This window comes from Chenopodium album, chromosome 23, assembly GCF_948465745.1.
Source record: "Chenopodium album chromosome 23, dcCheAlbu1.1, whole genome shotgun sequence".
Lineage (NCBI taxonomy): Eukaryota > Viridiplantae > Streptophyta > Magnoliopsida > Caryophyllales > Amaranthaceae > Chenopodium > Chenopodium album.
In genome coordinates, this window is record NC_137856.1 from 252,125 (window position 1) to 267,269 (window position 15,145).

General features: G+C 34.9%; 2 protein-coding genes across 5 annotated transcripts; both read right to left on the reverse strand.

The window, feature by feature from the left end:
• Positions 1–1,946: 1,946 nt before the first annotated feature.
• On the reverse strand, positions 1,947–4,342 carry LOC145608783 (uncharacterized). Of its 4 annotated transcripts, none has more exons than XM_081664379.1 (2): positions 4,220–4,342; positions 1,947–3,584 (listed from the first exon to the last, which is right to left on the reverse strand). In XM_081664379.1, the coding sequence occupies exon 2, from the start codon at positions 3,404–3,406 to the stop codon at positions 2,243–2,245; it is 1,164 nt and encodes a 387-aa protein (XP_081520505.1). In that variant the 5' UTR covers positions 3,407–3,584; positions 4,220–4,342; the 3' UTR covers positions 1,947–2,242. The 4 variants fall into 4 exon arrangements, with proteins under 4 accessions (XP_081520505.1, XP_081520506.1, XP_081520507.1 ...); XM_081664380.1 differs by having other exon boundaries at positions 1,947–3,581; positions 4,220–4,338; XM_081664381.1 differs by having other exon boundaries at positions 1,947–3,548; positions 4,220–4,334.
• Positions 4,343–5,470: 1,128 nt separating this feature from the next.
• LOC145609725 (DEAD-box ATP-dependent RNA helicase 10-like) lies at positions 5,471–15,080 on the reverse strand. The gene is made up of 13 exons (XM_081665190.1): positions 14,838–15,080; positions 14,495–14,624; positions 13,984–14,053; positions 13,714–13,776; positions 13,287–13,361; positions 9,205–9,324; positions 8,594–8,635; positions 8,422–8,496; positions 7,225–7,368; positions 6,917–7,054; positions 6,488–6,599; positions 6,325–6,413; positions 5,471–5,795 (listed from the first exon to the last, which is right to left on the reverse strand). Exons 1-13 carry the CDS (start codon positions 14,974–14,976, stop codon positions 5,667–5,669), a joined length of 1,326 nt encoding a protein of 441 aa, XP_081521316.1. The 5' UTR covers positions 14,977–15,080; the 3' UTR covers positions 5,471–5,666.
• Positions 15,081–15,145: the final 65 nt, after the last annotated feature.

The window sequence follows — 15,145 nt, forward strand, 5'->3', positions numbered from 1 at the left end:
GGCTTGAGTTTACAAAATGGGTAAAAGTTTCGAACGGGTGAATTGACCGTTTTTAGAAAAATTTGATGGTTCCACCCACCCAATTGAATTCTGAAGGGTTTTAGGGATTATGGTAAATATCTCGGCAATTTTTCTTTCCAGGCGAAATATGGTAAAAGAATTCAATAATTGAAGGCTATTATCAATGCTTTTTCAATGCTTTTTGAGGAATTTTTTGTGTTACGGGGCTCGGTGGCGAAAAGTGTTGAGACCCTAGGGGATATCTAAGGGGCATATAATGACGTTTAGAATCATATATTACCATTATATGTTGTCAAAAATGTCTATGGTAGGCTTGAGTTCACGAAATCGGTACAAGTTTCGAACAAGTAAATTCACCGTTTTAAGGCAAATTTGATGGTTCCACCCACCCAATTGGAATCTCGGAGGGTATTAGAGACCATGGTAAACATCTCGGCAATTTTTACTTCCGAGCGAAAAATGGCTAAAAAATTCCAAAATTGAAGGCTATTGTCCATGATTTTTGAGGAATTTTTTATGTTACAAGGTCCGGTGGCGACAAGTCCTTAAACCCTAGGGGATACATTTTAGGGTCATATAATGACGTTTGGAATCATATATGAATATTATATGTTGTCAAAAATGTATGTGGTAAGCTTAAGTTCTCGAAATCGGTAAGTTTCAAACGGTTAAATTGAACGTTTTAAGGCAAATTGGATGGTTCCACCCACCCAATTGGACTCCCGGAGGATATTAGGGACCATGGTAAACATCTCGGTAATTTTTATTTTCGGGCGAAAAATAGTAAAAAAATTCCAAAATTGAAGGCTTTTATCTACGCTTGAAAAACTTCAGCAGGAGCAATAATTGTAAGAAGAGAACTGCCCAAGCACACAAATTCCGTCAGAGAAGGACTGCATTTGGTATGCACAAATTGCCTGACATGGATGCAAGGAATGAATCCTTTAAGAGGTCTATTGTAGACGGTTTCTCTGATACTGAAGCCAGATACTGGTCAATGAAGTTCCTCACTAGAGGATACTTTACTGCATTCACCATACGGCTTGTCACGGGTGATCATCTGCAGCTTGCACTTCCCATAAGAATATACATCCACTAGTTGATTATACTCCTCATCATAAGACTCGGGTTCCATAAATTCCGGGGTTCCTGTAACTCATAAAGCTGTACCATGTTCCAGAACAGTTGCAAGTCCAAAAGCACCAATTTTAACCTGGCCTGAATAACCATTAACAAAACTATTCTCACACTTGATATCCTTGTGAATAATTAGTGTATTATGAATGTGAAGATAGTCCAACCCTTTAAGGATCTCTCTCGCCCAGTTCTTGATCGCCTTCCAATTAGTATCGAAAAGATAGCTAGCTAAGCCCCTTCAACCCTGCGCAGAGCTTCATAACTAAGTCTTACGACTTGCCAAGACATTTATGTTTCTCACTGTACTGTCGTAAATCCCCAGAAGTGAAGAGCTCAGTGATCACATGATGGACTTGTTCCTGTCATCGATCCACAAATATTGGGACTTAATCCTCATGTCACAAAATATCTGTCAAATTTTCCTGTTGTAGAAAACTAAAGTATATTATATGCCACAAGCATAATAGCTTGTTTTTTTTTCTCTAAATGTGTGAGGTATGACAATTAGCACATGAAACATTCTAAAAAATATTAAGGTTCTTACAAAAATTTTGTTGGGTAGTCATTACACTACAGTATAATTTAATTTCCAAATTATTTTTTGCCTGCATTACATTGGTTTTAACTGGTTTACTCATAAGCTTGCACAAGTGAGTAGAAATTACAATGAGCTAATTGAGGAAAAACCCTTTGAAGCTCAATCGTTTGTAAACAGTGACATTATAAGTCCAAATTAATAATACACCCCTCTCCCTGTCAAAACAAAAGAAAAAAGTTTTTGCTCACAATTCCCGCTCAATTGATAACAGGGATGAATAGAGAAAGAGACAGAACAGTTATTCAGAATGTTTGGTTTATTTTCCATCATCGGCCACAGTACCAGCACCTCCATAATTTAGAGGTAGCAACTTAGCAGGTATTGATGAAGATAAAACATTCTTGATGAAAACAAGAGAAGCAATGAAGTGACTATGCACCACATAGTTTCTTTTGTCATGAAATTGGATAAATCAAATTATTACAATACAATTAACCTACCAAAACTGTAATTTGGTGTATCCAAAAAAAGATCTGAGAGTCGTGTTCAGAAGGGAAACCCAGAGGTATAAGAAGTCTTCTTTGATGATTCTGCCAACCGCTTGATGCCTTTTGAAGCTCCATAATACAACAATAACTCTTTTCTGACTTCCTCCTCTTGGCATCCAACAAACTTCTTCAAGAACCTCTTTTCAGACATCCTCAATGCCGTTATCATTACAGCTTGATTTACTTGTGGACCGAGACCCATTTCTCGCATTTTACTAACCAAGAGCACCCGGGGCCTCAGTATTGTTTCCAAACTACAGAACAACAGAAATGGATAACGACAAATAATGCTCTGTGGCAACTTCATAGTACCCATTATAAAGGTCATATGTCGTCGAACTTTTTCCACTGAAAGAGTCATCAATAATGGCTGTCGACCAATAAATGCCAGTACCTCGTCCTCTGAGAAACCATACTTCTCAAGATTTGCAACCTTTTCTCGGATAGTCTCGAAGCGCGATACACCAATTATTGTGACCACATACTTGTACATTTTTGAATCACTGCAGATTCCAGTCCTACGTATGTAATCTAGTTTCTCTGAGCTCATATTGGTTCTCTGAGTTAACGTAGGCCTAAGCAAGAGCATGGAAATCACTTCGCTTTTACTGAGACCCAATTTCTCATACAATGAAAATGTAGGTATGACTGTCTTATGAAAGTCGTAGATCAGAAGTGAGGGATTCCTAATGATAGCTCTAACACAAAGAGTCCTTGACTCAAATAAAGATAGTAGATCATTTAGACGTTCATCAAAGTGCCGGTTAATTTGGCATCTCAGAAGGCGCGGACGACAGTGGATCATAGAGACAAGCTCAGAGGATGAAACACCCAATTTACGAAGCAAGTAAAGCTTAGATTCAAGTAAAGAGGGAATAGCATTACGTAATGAAGGCTGCCGGGAGAAAATAGTACTTATCTGGCTTTCACTACAACCATAGTTCCTCAAAACTTCAGCAGCACATTTTGGGAACTCTACTAACTTTTTTACTTCCTGCACACCTTCATTTACAAGTGGAGATGATCTGCTAGAACTTTTAGTTGTAGTCGAGAAAAAACCAGCTTTTACGCAAGGACTTGTATTACGATAAAAATTACACAAATCAACTTTAATACTCTGAACAGTGAACAGAATTCTAAACATGCAAACTTGAGCCTTCATGGTACCTCCAAACCAGCCTTGAGCAATCTGGCTACACTGTGATCATTGTAAGTTCCCTATTGAAAACGAAATCAACCGTTCTTCCAAGGATGTTTACAGTTCTCTCTTTGTTCAACCCCCAATATGATAATAACTCTTGTACCTACATCAGAAATTAGTAGTAGTATCTAAGTTACTACTACTAAAATTTATCAGCAGGAGCCTTAAGATATATAACAGATAACTAAACTGAAAAGTAGAGCAGTAGTCACTATTAAATCAGACAACCACATAACAAGGAAAAGGAAGGACATATGCACATGATATTTCACACATATTGTGTTGGGTCAAATACTCAACACTTCTGTTTGACATTTAACTGGGCTTTAGTTCATTTAAAGACTGTAACAATGCTCCAATTAACAGATAACGAAAAATGATTATAAAACTCACTTAAAGCAACAAACAAATTCCAGTATCAAAATGATAAATCAAAGTCTAAGTAGTAGCAATCTAAACATTTGATAGGCCAATTACAAACCGATTAATTAATTTATCTTCAGCGTTTTAGACTTTTATTACTGTATGTATAAAGCATTTACATTTACATTCAAACTTTTTTTGATAATTAAAAGCATAACTCATTACATGAAAGAGGCAAATCCCACTCAACAAAAATACAAGTTACAATCGTGAACCGAAAATTAACTACATTAATTTTGAGTACAAAATAATGGAAGTTCAAATATTGGAACCCTAAATTAACAGTTAAATTAGATCAACTAACCCTAGATTAGATTGTGAAATTGATTACAAAAAGAAACAACAACTTACTTGAGAAGCTGCATCAATGGAGAAAGTGGAGTTGCGCTTCACTGGGAAACTCGGAAAGAGACAAGCAGGGCTGCGCTCATCCGTTTCTTTTCTTTCCTTTCCTTTTTTATGACAATATTTTAACTCATTCTCTAACCCTTTCTTCAACACCCTATATACCAAACAGGGATTATCAGAATAGCCTCAACTCAATAAGCTTGATTTTTTTTTTTTTTTTACGCTAAGTAATACTCCGTATTCCGTAATATAATTAAATAATAGTCGTATGGCATCGAAAATAATAAAGATTTATAAATCACAGATTTTGAAAAAAAAAAACCACAACTTTTACGATCAAAATCATAACTAATTTACATATTTGACATACTTTATATTCTAGTGCTTCAAACTTGATGTGAGCATTAATTTTCGATGTCTTTACATCTTAGTTCTTTTTTTTTTTTTTTTTGAATAATCTTTACATCTTAGTTCGTAATACTAATAAAGCACATTGTATGTTTTAGCAACCAATTAATATTTGCTTATTTCAAAATTAATTTTTTTTTTTGAAGAAATAATATTAAATTTTACTCCTGCATTCTTATTCGCATTTACTTATTGATAATATACTTTAACGTGTTCTGTAAAAAAAAAAGTTACTTTAACATGTCTTTTGATAAATTTTTCTTAAGGATTAGTGTACAAGAAAGTCATAATTTTATGAATTTATCGTAGTTAAGCACATTTAAACCAATTTAATAAAAGTTGGTAGGCTTTCTCTTGCACCATAATTGTCCATAGTGTCTCTTCATACTTTCCCCCATTTGAAGCTAGAATTAGATTAAGTATTATTCTGTGATTTCCCTCTCCTTCCCTCTTCTAATTTTTAGAATTATTCATTATTAGATACTTAATTGCATACCTGGTATATTGTAATTAAAAAAATGCAAACACATTATGCGTGTAATGTGTTTCTAATGGACTTCACCTACTTATCAAAATTCAATGTATATTTCTTTTTTAACACTCAAAAGGTCGAGTTTGAGTTCAAAAAGTAGACCATTATTCTTTTTGGAATTATTTTTCGGGTTTCACCTAAAGTTCACTTTATCTACAAAAAAAAAAGTCAAATGAGTTGAACTAAACTTGTCCTTTGAGACGACTTAATAAGAAACTGATCAGACTGATAAGCTTGAACTAGAGCTCACTAGCCTCCAATAACTGAGAAATTTTTAAGAGTTAGACAAATAAAAACAAGAGAACGCAACTCCATGGACAACAAGATGCAGATAGACTTTTCTTATAGATGTACGATAAGCATGCTTGTATTAGTCGTATATCTCAGCACTGTCAATAAATAGGCAGAGAAAAAAAAAACAAATTAACCTAAATAAATATTATCCTGGAAGAGTATCTAACAAAATCGTTGTAAACCCTACTTCATGTATTTCTATGCAAGTAAAAAGCATCATCTCCTCGACTTCTTGAATGTTTTACCACCGCCTTTGTTGCCTTTGCTAGTGTATTTTTCAATTTCCTCTCCATCATCATCTCCCCTGCTTTTTCTTTTATTCTTCCCGCCAGATTCCTTAATTTTCTGTGGATGCAAAAACACATTATTAAAAACACCAACCTGAACTTAATGTAGACTTGTTAAAAGTAATTTTAAAAAATCTGAATTTAATGTAGACTAGAGAGTAGAGACCACACTAAACACAAAGCCACAAGATATGTACTACATATTAAAGATCCATTCAGAGCAAAAAACCAATTTAAACATCAAGATGGAGCATACAGAAGGATCTTTTGCTTATGCCAATAGCAAGGTTCACAGAAGGTCAAACACCACACGTGACAATGTCAAAATGGGTCTTGAATTTAGCATTCCACTTATTTATGATCTCAACGAGTATACAGGGCAGCAGGCAATGTACAGGGACCATGAATGTAAATTCAACCTAGTCACAAACTCATTAAAGTTCATTGTAATCAGAAGATCAAAAACGTATTATGTTAGATTTTTTCTAGCTTGACACAAACAAGAAGGCAAATAGAGAATAATCTAAACCACAAAGGAAACTGTAAACCTAACTCATAAGAATACAATAGATTTTAAGCTAATATACCATATATGATATCCTTTTTGCCTCATTAACACGTTCAGACAGGAGCAGTGCTTCCGCTTCCTCAGCTGGATGCTTTGGTAACTTTTTGCCTGTATCTCAGATAATAAATGAAGGGCTCAAAGAAAACAAATTAATGATATCATGAACACAAAATGCTGCTCACCTATCAACTTCTCTATCTGGATATAATACTCAACCTCATACTGATTTACTAATGAGATGGCTACCCCTGACCTTCCAGCACGAGCTGTTCTCCCTACCCGATGTATGTAATCCTGAAACCATAATGACATTGTCAAATGAATTACAATGGAAGCATACCAACTTAATCACGGTCACAAGACTCGCAACACATTTTTGTATTTTTATTTTTATGAGGCAATACTCACAACACATGCCTTAAGCACAAGAACAACTTGTCCTCTCTGTATTACTTCAAATTGAACTTAGCTCATTGTCAGTAAGCACTTTCACAGTTTCATTTATGGAACAAATTAAATATTGAAATGTTTTCATCCAATTTATATTGGCAGCAATAAGCAAACCGAGTTCTCAGATGACTAGCTAATCTGCAGGAGCAGCAAAAACTGACCTTAGAGTTACTGGGAATTTCATAATTTATCACCATATCCACCGAAGGAATATCGAGCCCTCTACTAGCTACATCAGTGCAAATGAGGATATTGCAATCGCCAGATTTGAACTTGTTCAGCGCCCCGAGTCGTTTTGCCTACCAAACAAGGCAAGGTTATTTCAGAATCAAGCACATACACAATAACATTCAACTAGAAGGTCAACAAATCTACATATTAGGTTTCATATATAAAATATGTACAAAAAAATGTAAGAAAAAATGTATGGTGATATACTTTAAAGTAAAAGCAAAGGCAAGAAGCAAACCTGAGACATGTGCCCATTGATGGGAACAGCCCTAAAACCAAGGTTACGAAGCATGAGTGCTAGCAGATTAGTTGCATCACATGTACGAGTGAAAACCATAGTGCTTCCAGGTGTATCCGTCAATATATATACAAAATAGTAATCCTGAGAAAAGTGTAAGTACAGCAAAGAATAAAACTTCATAGAAATCTCAAATAATATGATACATCACTAAAAAAGACTAAAAAGTAGAAAGTCTGGGAGCATATATGACACAGTATGGTGGTTGATGTTGCATTATCCTACAAGTATGTGTTCAACGTGATAGATACTATGGGTTTTGGTTTGGATCATAACGGGAAGTCTTATCTTGTTTCAACACTTTCAAAGTGCCTTGTAGGAGGGAATGGAATAGACTTGTTACTTGTGTGTATACTTTAATACTTTGCTTGGCCTAATGGTTCTGGTTTGTGTTAGCTAGTTATTTGGGCTGATTGGGTTCATTAACTAAGCTAAATAGGCAGCTTAGCTTGGGCTCTAAGTTTAGTTAGGCTCCAAAACTTCGTTGTTTCCTATTCCTAGTTGGGTAAGGAGGATATATTATTCGGTTATAACTTATTAGTAAAGAGAACAACACTAATTAGAAGATGAGCAATAAGAATTGAGTTTGGGTGCATAGCTTTTTGCTATAATATTAAAAAATTGAACTCAGAAGTAAATTCAGAGTTAAATGTTGTCTCCCAAGAGATTCAGAGGGGTTCCAATATTATTATCCTGAAAATTATCAATGGAGCATCAAGTTTCACATCAGTATACACACTGAAATCTTAATAGTGCTCTGCGGCTTAGCACTCTCCAATAAATGAGTAAAACATAATTATAAGGAAAAGTGAAAGAATCATAGAGGACATACAATTTATAGATGAAGCAAAAATCATGATTACATATATCCACATTTTTTTCACACTGGCTATAAAACTAATTCAAGTCTTTCATTTTTTTTTTTAGGCAATTTTTCCTCAATTTTATTCTTTCACCTAATAATAGATCAACATATCACACAAAGACACCGTGAGAATCAAACTTTCCAAACATAGATGGTAAAAGTCACAGCAACAAGCCAACAAGGCATATCACTAATATCAGTGTCAGAAGCTACATTCATAACACAGAGTCCGAACACAGCAATAAGAGGAGGAACCATGTAGAGGAACAAACCTTGTATTTAGCAGCAATAAAAAGATGTAGCTGCTTCAAAGTGTCAACTGTAGAATATTTTGAGTCTGACTCGATCTGGAAGAGATAAATATATCAATAAGGAAAATAGAAACCTTACCTTCACATATAAGTTAAAAGAGAGGAAATCTGACACAGCACATCGAAACCTTACCTTCACTGGGTTCCTTAAACAAGCCCTTTGGAGTTTCTTGACCTGCAAAGAAAAAAGGGCTTTCTAATTAAGGGGTTGTTTGGTTACACAAAGAAAATGGGGGAAGTGAAAAATCATGGGAATTTGAAAATGAGTGAGTTGTTTGGTTGACAATAAAAAGTGGAATTGAGGGAATTGCAAATTCATGGGAATTGTGACTTCCCACAAAACATGGGAAGTTGATTACCCAACCCCCCCTAGGTAAGTCAAAATTCCCATGATTTGCAACTTCCTTCATGTCAACCAAACAATATTAAGCAATTCCCATGAATTTGATGTAGGGATTTAATTCCCATGAAATACAAATTCCTATGGGAAATAAATTCCCACAACAACCAAACGACACCTAAATATACCCCTCTTCTTATCGGAAAATATCAGCTTCAATAGCTGATGCATTTTTTTAAAAAAAAAAATACTAGCTACAAATAAGAGAAGGAAAAAACAAAACAGGTCAAAGCCATGTCAACTGCCTGGAAAAACCCGTGATGAACAAAAGCAATTTTAATGTCATCAATCAAAGCTTCACAAAGAATGGGAAAAGATCAGAAACAATCACATTACATGCTAACCTTTTTGGTCATAGTGGCAGAAAACAAGTAAGTCCTTCTCTCAACAGGAATAACTTTTAAAATGTCATCAAGAGCTTTTTCAAAGTCCTGATTCAACAATCTATCAGCCTCATCCAATACCTGCACATTGTATAAAGTAATCATTAGTAGCTCATAAGATCAAAGCGAGTTGGTTGAAATGTAAGAGTGCGACGGGTTTTTTATGTGATACTGGCGTACCCCATAGATTAAAGGGAAAATTCTACCGAACGGCAAACAGCTTTGGGTCGTAAAGCATTGCCACGTGCATAAGATGAATGTGTGGCCATATAAGAAAGGATTTGTTGAGAAATGAGATAATTAGGAAGAAAGTAAGGGTTACATCGATTGAGTTCAAGATGAGGGAGAATCACTTAAGATGGTTTGGCCATGTAAGAAGGAAACCAAGTGGCACATGGCAAGTAGGCATGAAAATTAGCAAAGTGTTAGGAGAGCGAGAGGTAGGTGAAGACCTAAGAAAACTTAGAAAAGGGTGAATGAGAGTGTCATGAGGCTTTGGGGACTGAGGAAATTATAGTGTTAGATAGGGCACAGGGCGGTGTTGGAAGGAGAAAATTCATGTCAACGACGTGTCGTGCTTCTATATATATTCTTTCTAAATTTATTTTCGTATTTGATTTTATTATTTTATCCCACTAATGCTTTATGAACTTTATTGTTTTCCTTTTCAAAAGTTCTGTCAAACCTTTTCGTTTTTTACTCCAAAGTTTTAACCACTCCTTTATAAACTTTCTTGAATTTTATTCTTCAAACCCCCGGTAATCTTATCAATTCTTGTTATGTCCCTTTCTTTATTTCGTATGATTTCTTATGAAGATTCATGTTAGCAGAGCCCAAATCATTTTGGGACTAAGGATTTGTTTTTGTATTAGTAGAAAAATCAAAGGGCACAGATACCTACAAGCATAAAAAGACATGTACACAAATGGAACTAGCACCTAGAAAATAAGTACATACTTATGAGCTACAAACATTATACAAGAAACAATTATCCTTTGCCACATATTATATGGCGTAAAGTGTTAATTGCAATTTACATATTATATCCGCCAACAAATTCAACAACTCTTGGTTCCCATTTTATATGTCTCAGAATCAATGCAAAGAATCATTCATCTCCAACCAATAGGGAAGAAAAATAATTATAATAATAAATATAAATATAAAATTAAAAAAACAAAAAAGCATTTTACCACAGCACCAAATTCCATACAAAATGACTACAAACTATTTTCATCTTCTCGTATTGATCATTTAGTATATTCAGACATGAACTTTTTTTCTTGTTACGATAGACTAGCTATGTCCACAATCAAACATTCCAGCGAATTTAAAATCAAACATAATTTCAAATGTCAAGAATTCAAAGTTCTGAACAATTAACTTTTTTTTCTAACGTTTACAACTTTACATTCAGAAACTAATAGATGGGCAACACCATGTCATCACCAATCCTGCCTTTAAAAATACTCTGACAAGAGCTCCAGTAGATCTTTAGCTCAAGCTCAAGCTCAAGGTGAGTAATTAATAGAAATGAGCTTGAATTTGTCTCCAAGATTCCAAGTCTAGTCAAGTTAAGCTAGCTCAAGATCGACATGGCTTTTTTATCAACTTTACTTAACATAAAACTTGGCAGTGGAAAAAAAAAAGGATTTACCAGAAAAGGTTGCTTTCGATCCAAACACTGTGGTATATCCCATGGAACATGTTGAAGACTCAATACTTAAATCCAAGGGAAAACTCTTTGTTTCTTCACAAATACCTAACTTCCTTTTTGCATCAATCCATAGAGTATCCTTAACAACCTTTTTGGTCTACACCCCAACCAGTTAGGCATTTCTTCTTAGTAGAATATGTGAAGCATGATTTCTATTGTCTTGGTATTTGAATATATTTTCAGCTACAAATCAATAGAATATCAAATTAATATTTTAGAATAAGGGCAAAGGTGGAAACAAAACAATAAAAGATCCAGCCAAACCAAGTTGCCTTGTCGAGCTTCGTTTAAGGGAGACTAGGGGGCGATTGTTTTTGGGGTTTCAAAAATGAGAAAGGGAAACATCCTCACTTAGACTCTTCATATTATACCCATGTTAGCTACTCGACACTCAAACAAGGCTAGGACACATCAACCCTTCATTATTGAACTTATTCATGAAAAACACTTAGACACATAGTTCTTCCTTTCTTCTTCCATAGTTCCATCCCTTTCTTGTTTCCTTTCCCTTTTCTTTGAGAGCACAAATATGATGAACCAACAAAATTTTATGAACGCTTGACTCGTTCTTGTCAAGCTTTTGTATTATTTTTATTGATGCTTTTTAATATGACAAGCGCCAGGTTTGAATCGCCATTAATTAATCCTTACGCCCTCCGTTCCCTTTTGTTTTTGATGTTTGGAATTATGCGCGGTTATTAAGAAATTGTGTAAAGTAGAGCCATATTGGAATAATTCAATGATTGAAAGCACATTTTTACTTTTAAAAAAAATTATTGTACATGTGGGGTGAAGAAAGTAAAAAGGAAAAAGAAGAGAGAGGAGAGAGAACGTAGTAATGAGTATTAAAAAACCATTAGTACAGTACTACAAGTATAAATGCACATGGAAAAGTAAGGATGTTTTAGTATTTAAATTGTAAAGCAAGGGTAATTTTGTCTAAAATTTATGACTAAAAAAGGAAAGATACTAAACGTAAAGAAAAAAAGGAACACCTATAATGGAAACGTAAAGAACAAAAGGGAACGGAGGGAGTATTAAAGTTGAAATTATCTTAAGTGATCTTATAGCTTGAGAAGAATGAGAACATCATAATTGTATGCCCCGCTATCTCCACGCTAATTTAGGATGATGCCCTCGGCCCTTGCTGACTTACCCATGCAACTTCTTATCCCCCCTTACCTTGTGGGGTGTGGGGGGGAGGGAGGGGGGGAACAAAGTGTCTAACATTTTTAAAAGTTACAACATGGGTCTAAAGTACCACTTAAGCGCCTTGGAACTGCACATTAAAACCCGTTACATTAAGCAAAACCTGAATCAAATAAGGAAATTTTAAGTATACTCTACAAGTCTAGAGCACCAATTAAACTTAAGCCTTTAAGCAACACTAAGCTGCAACATCCCCCGGTAAACTATCCACAAGACAGATTGTTTAGAAGTATTTTGCACATCCTCTATCTCAAATCAATCAATCAAAACCTTAATCCTATATGTGGGGTTGGCTACATGAACCGAATTTGATTATTTCGTGTGGTCATCTACAAAAATCTTCCTACTCCAACCTTTACGATCCAAAACCTCATCCTCATACAAGTCCATATACTTTGTATCCTTCTTAACTCCTTCCAATTAAGTCATTTTCGGTCTCCCTCCCCCTCGTTTAACCCCTTCATGGTCCCACTCTTCCACTATTCGTACTCGTGCACCCTCGGGTCTCCGTCTTACATGGCCAAACCGATGCATACGATTTTCCCTTAGTTTAATGTGCTCCTTCATAGAAACCCAACATTCTGTACCATAGCCCTAGCAATCAATAAGAAAAAATCATAAACATCAATGAGGTCTTGGTCTAGTGATTACATGCCCCCCATCCTTGAAGCTCATTTAGACCTCCCAAAAAAAAAAAAGGAAACTCCTAAATGTTTGATTAGAATATTAGATAGATATCAAGACATAAAGATGGAAAGACAAAATTTGTACGGACAGTTTAATAAATCAAGCGGCCCAGCTTGGTGTGGTATTCTGCAACCATCTTGTAAAGATATTTAGAGATGTCTTAAAGGCCAATAAAGATAAACTAGGATTACATTTACTGAAGTGAAGCCCATTTCTTCACCTTATATTTAAGGCACTAAATTCTGTTTACTATTAAAACAAACTTATACTGATTCATTGTTGTATATGTTACAAGTGATTAAGTACGATACCTGATAAAACCAAAGTCATTCAGCTAAGTAGGAATTACACAAACAAAAAAAATTAAAGAAAACAATGAATACAGCATTTCAAAGAAAGAAACACAGGAAATATTAGCAGTGAAAAATACCAGATATTTCAAGGGACGAAGTGAAAACCCCTTGGTATTTGTCAAATGATCCATAAGGCGTCCAGGTGTTCCTACCTATAGAAAAGAAATAATAAATGATAAAGAAGACATAACAACAAGAAAAACTAACCCAGGACAGTATCAAATTTAAAGATGCTTCTAAACACCTCTACATAATTTTTAAATGCACACACACACACACGCACACACACACACACTTGTAGACTTGTATAACTTCCAAATTAGTTCTACATGCAATATGCACAGGTATACTCCACTAGTACTGGTAATGTAGCACCTATAACATTAGGTTCATAAGAAAGGAAAATTTCAACATTTATACAATAATTTATTCAAAATCCTTAGAACAACTCAAATCATGTATTGCAATAAACAAATAAATAAACAAAAGTGAATGATCACGTACTACAATGTGAGGCCGTCTTGCAAGAGCAATCTGTTGCTGGTTCATATCCACTCCCCCAACAAGCTATAAAAGATATAACGCAGTCAGCAATCATGGTACTTGCCTTATAAAAATTTAAAAATGAAAAATATCATATAACTCACTATGAAAAAGGCAACTACTTTCAGTCATTCATCTGATATCAAAATGTAAAAAAGAAATAAAGCTCCGAGAAGTAGAGCAGTATTGCACACAAAGGCATGAAAGGAATCAGCTCATTAAAAAGCTTACCACTGCTGTTCTTAATCCAATGCTAGCTCCTAACGCTTCAAATTGTTCGGCAATTTGGATTGCAAGCTCCCTAGTGTAACAAAACAGCCAAAAATAAGCAAAAGGATAATTCTAGAGGCATCATAAGCTCATCCAATGGAAATGCATTACTGAGCGAGAACAAACTAGGGCCAAAATTCCCAGTGTTAGATATATCAAACAGAAAACAAACATAGCCTTTATCATAAACAAATACTGGTAAAAATGAAACATATAGTAACAATAACTACTGCAATGACTCCTCAAGGCTTCCTTAGATGGTAGAGTATACACTGATCAAGTTTACGTAGTCTTATGATAGAAGCTGTAAGTTATTCAAATAAAATCATTGACAATAACGACATATACTATCAATTTGCAGAAACGACATAACGAAACAGCCGGTAATAAGACAAACTAAAGGGAACACAACAATAATTAAACACTCAAGCATTAAACCAAAAATTGACAACTCCAATAACCAAAAGCTCACCGAGTGGGCAAAAGCACGCAACCGAAGAATGGCTGAGGTGATTTGGCTTCCAGTAAAGCCTGAATAATTGGCAATGCAAACGCCCCAGTTTTACCAGACCCAGTTTGAGCAAGTCCAATTATATCCTTGCCTATTCCAAAATCAACAATTGTAAATCAACAAAAATTATGCGAGTAACAGTAAATCAAACACTTTAATTAAATGAATTAACAGAAACTCAAACAATTAATCAATTAACAGGAACACAAACAATTAATAGAATAATTATGATAAATTAACAGAATTCAAAACAATTAATCATATAATTTTGATAAATTAACGAAACAATTAAAAAAAGAAAAACCTGCAAGAGCATGAGGAATGGAATCAGCTTGAATTTTAGTAGGAGCAGTCCATCCTAATTTGTGACAAGCATCAACCAAAAGATCGCAAATATTTAGGTCTTTGAATGATTTCACTTCTTCTCGGTTATCTTCCTCCATTTTTGTTAATGGCAAACTGCAAACAGTGGAGAATTCGCAACAGCAAATAATTAGGGAAGCAAACGCAAGAATAACCCAATTGAAGTCGAGAACACTACTACTACTACAAGTACAACTCAGGTTTAGGGTTTTGTAAAGCTGCCAAGCCTTATTATTTCAGTGCCTTTTT

What these genes read in the sequence shown, in the direction of transcription:
- LOC145608783 (XM_081664379.1), bottom strand. Translation starts at nt 3,406, where the DNA reads ATGAAGGCTCAAGTTTGCATGTTTAGAATTCTGTTCACTGTTCAGAGT.
- LOC145609725 (XM_081665190.1), bottom strand. Translation starts at nt 14,976, where the DNA reads ATGGAGGAAGATAACCGAGAAGAAGTGAAATCATTCAAAGACCTAAAT. An exon ending in CAAGACGGCCTCACATTGTA is followed by an intron (nt 13,362 to 13,713) that starts GTACGTGATCAT and finishes TCTTTTCTATAG; the next exon opens with GTAGGAACACCTGGACGCCT. An exon ending in TCAATGGGCACATGTCTCAG is followed by an intron (nt 7,055 to 7,224) that starts GTTTGCTTCTTG and finishes CTTGTTTGGTAG; the next exon opens with GCAAAACGACTCGGGGCGCT.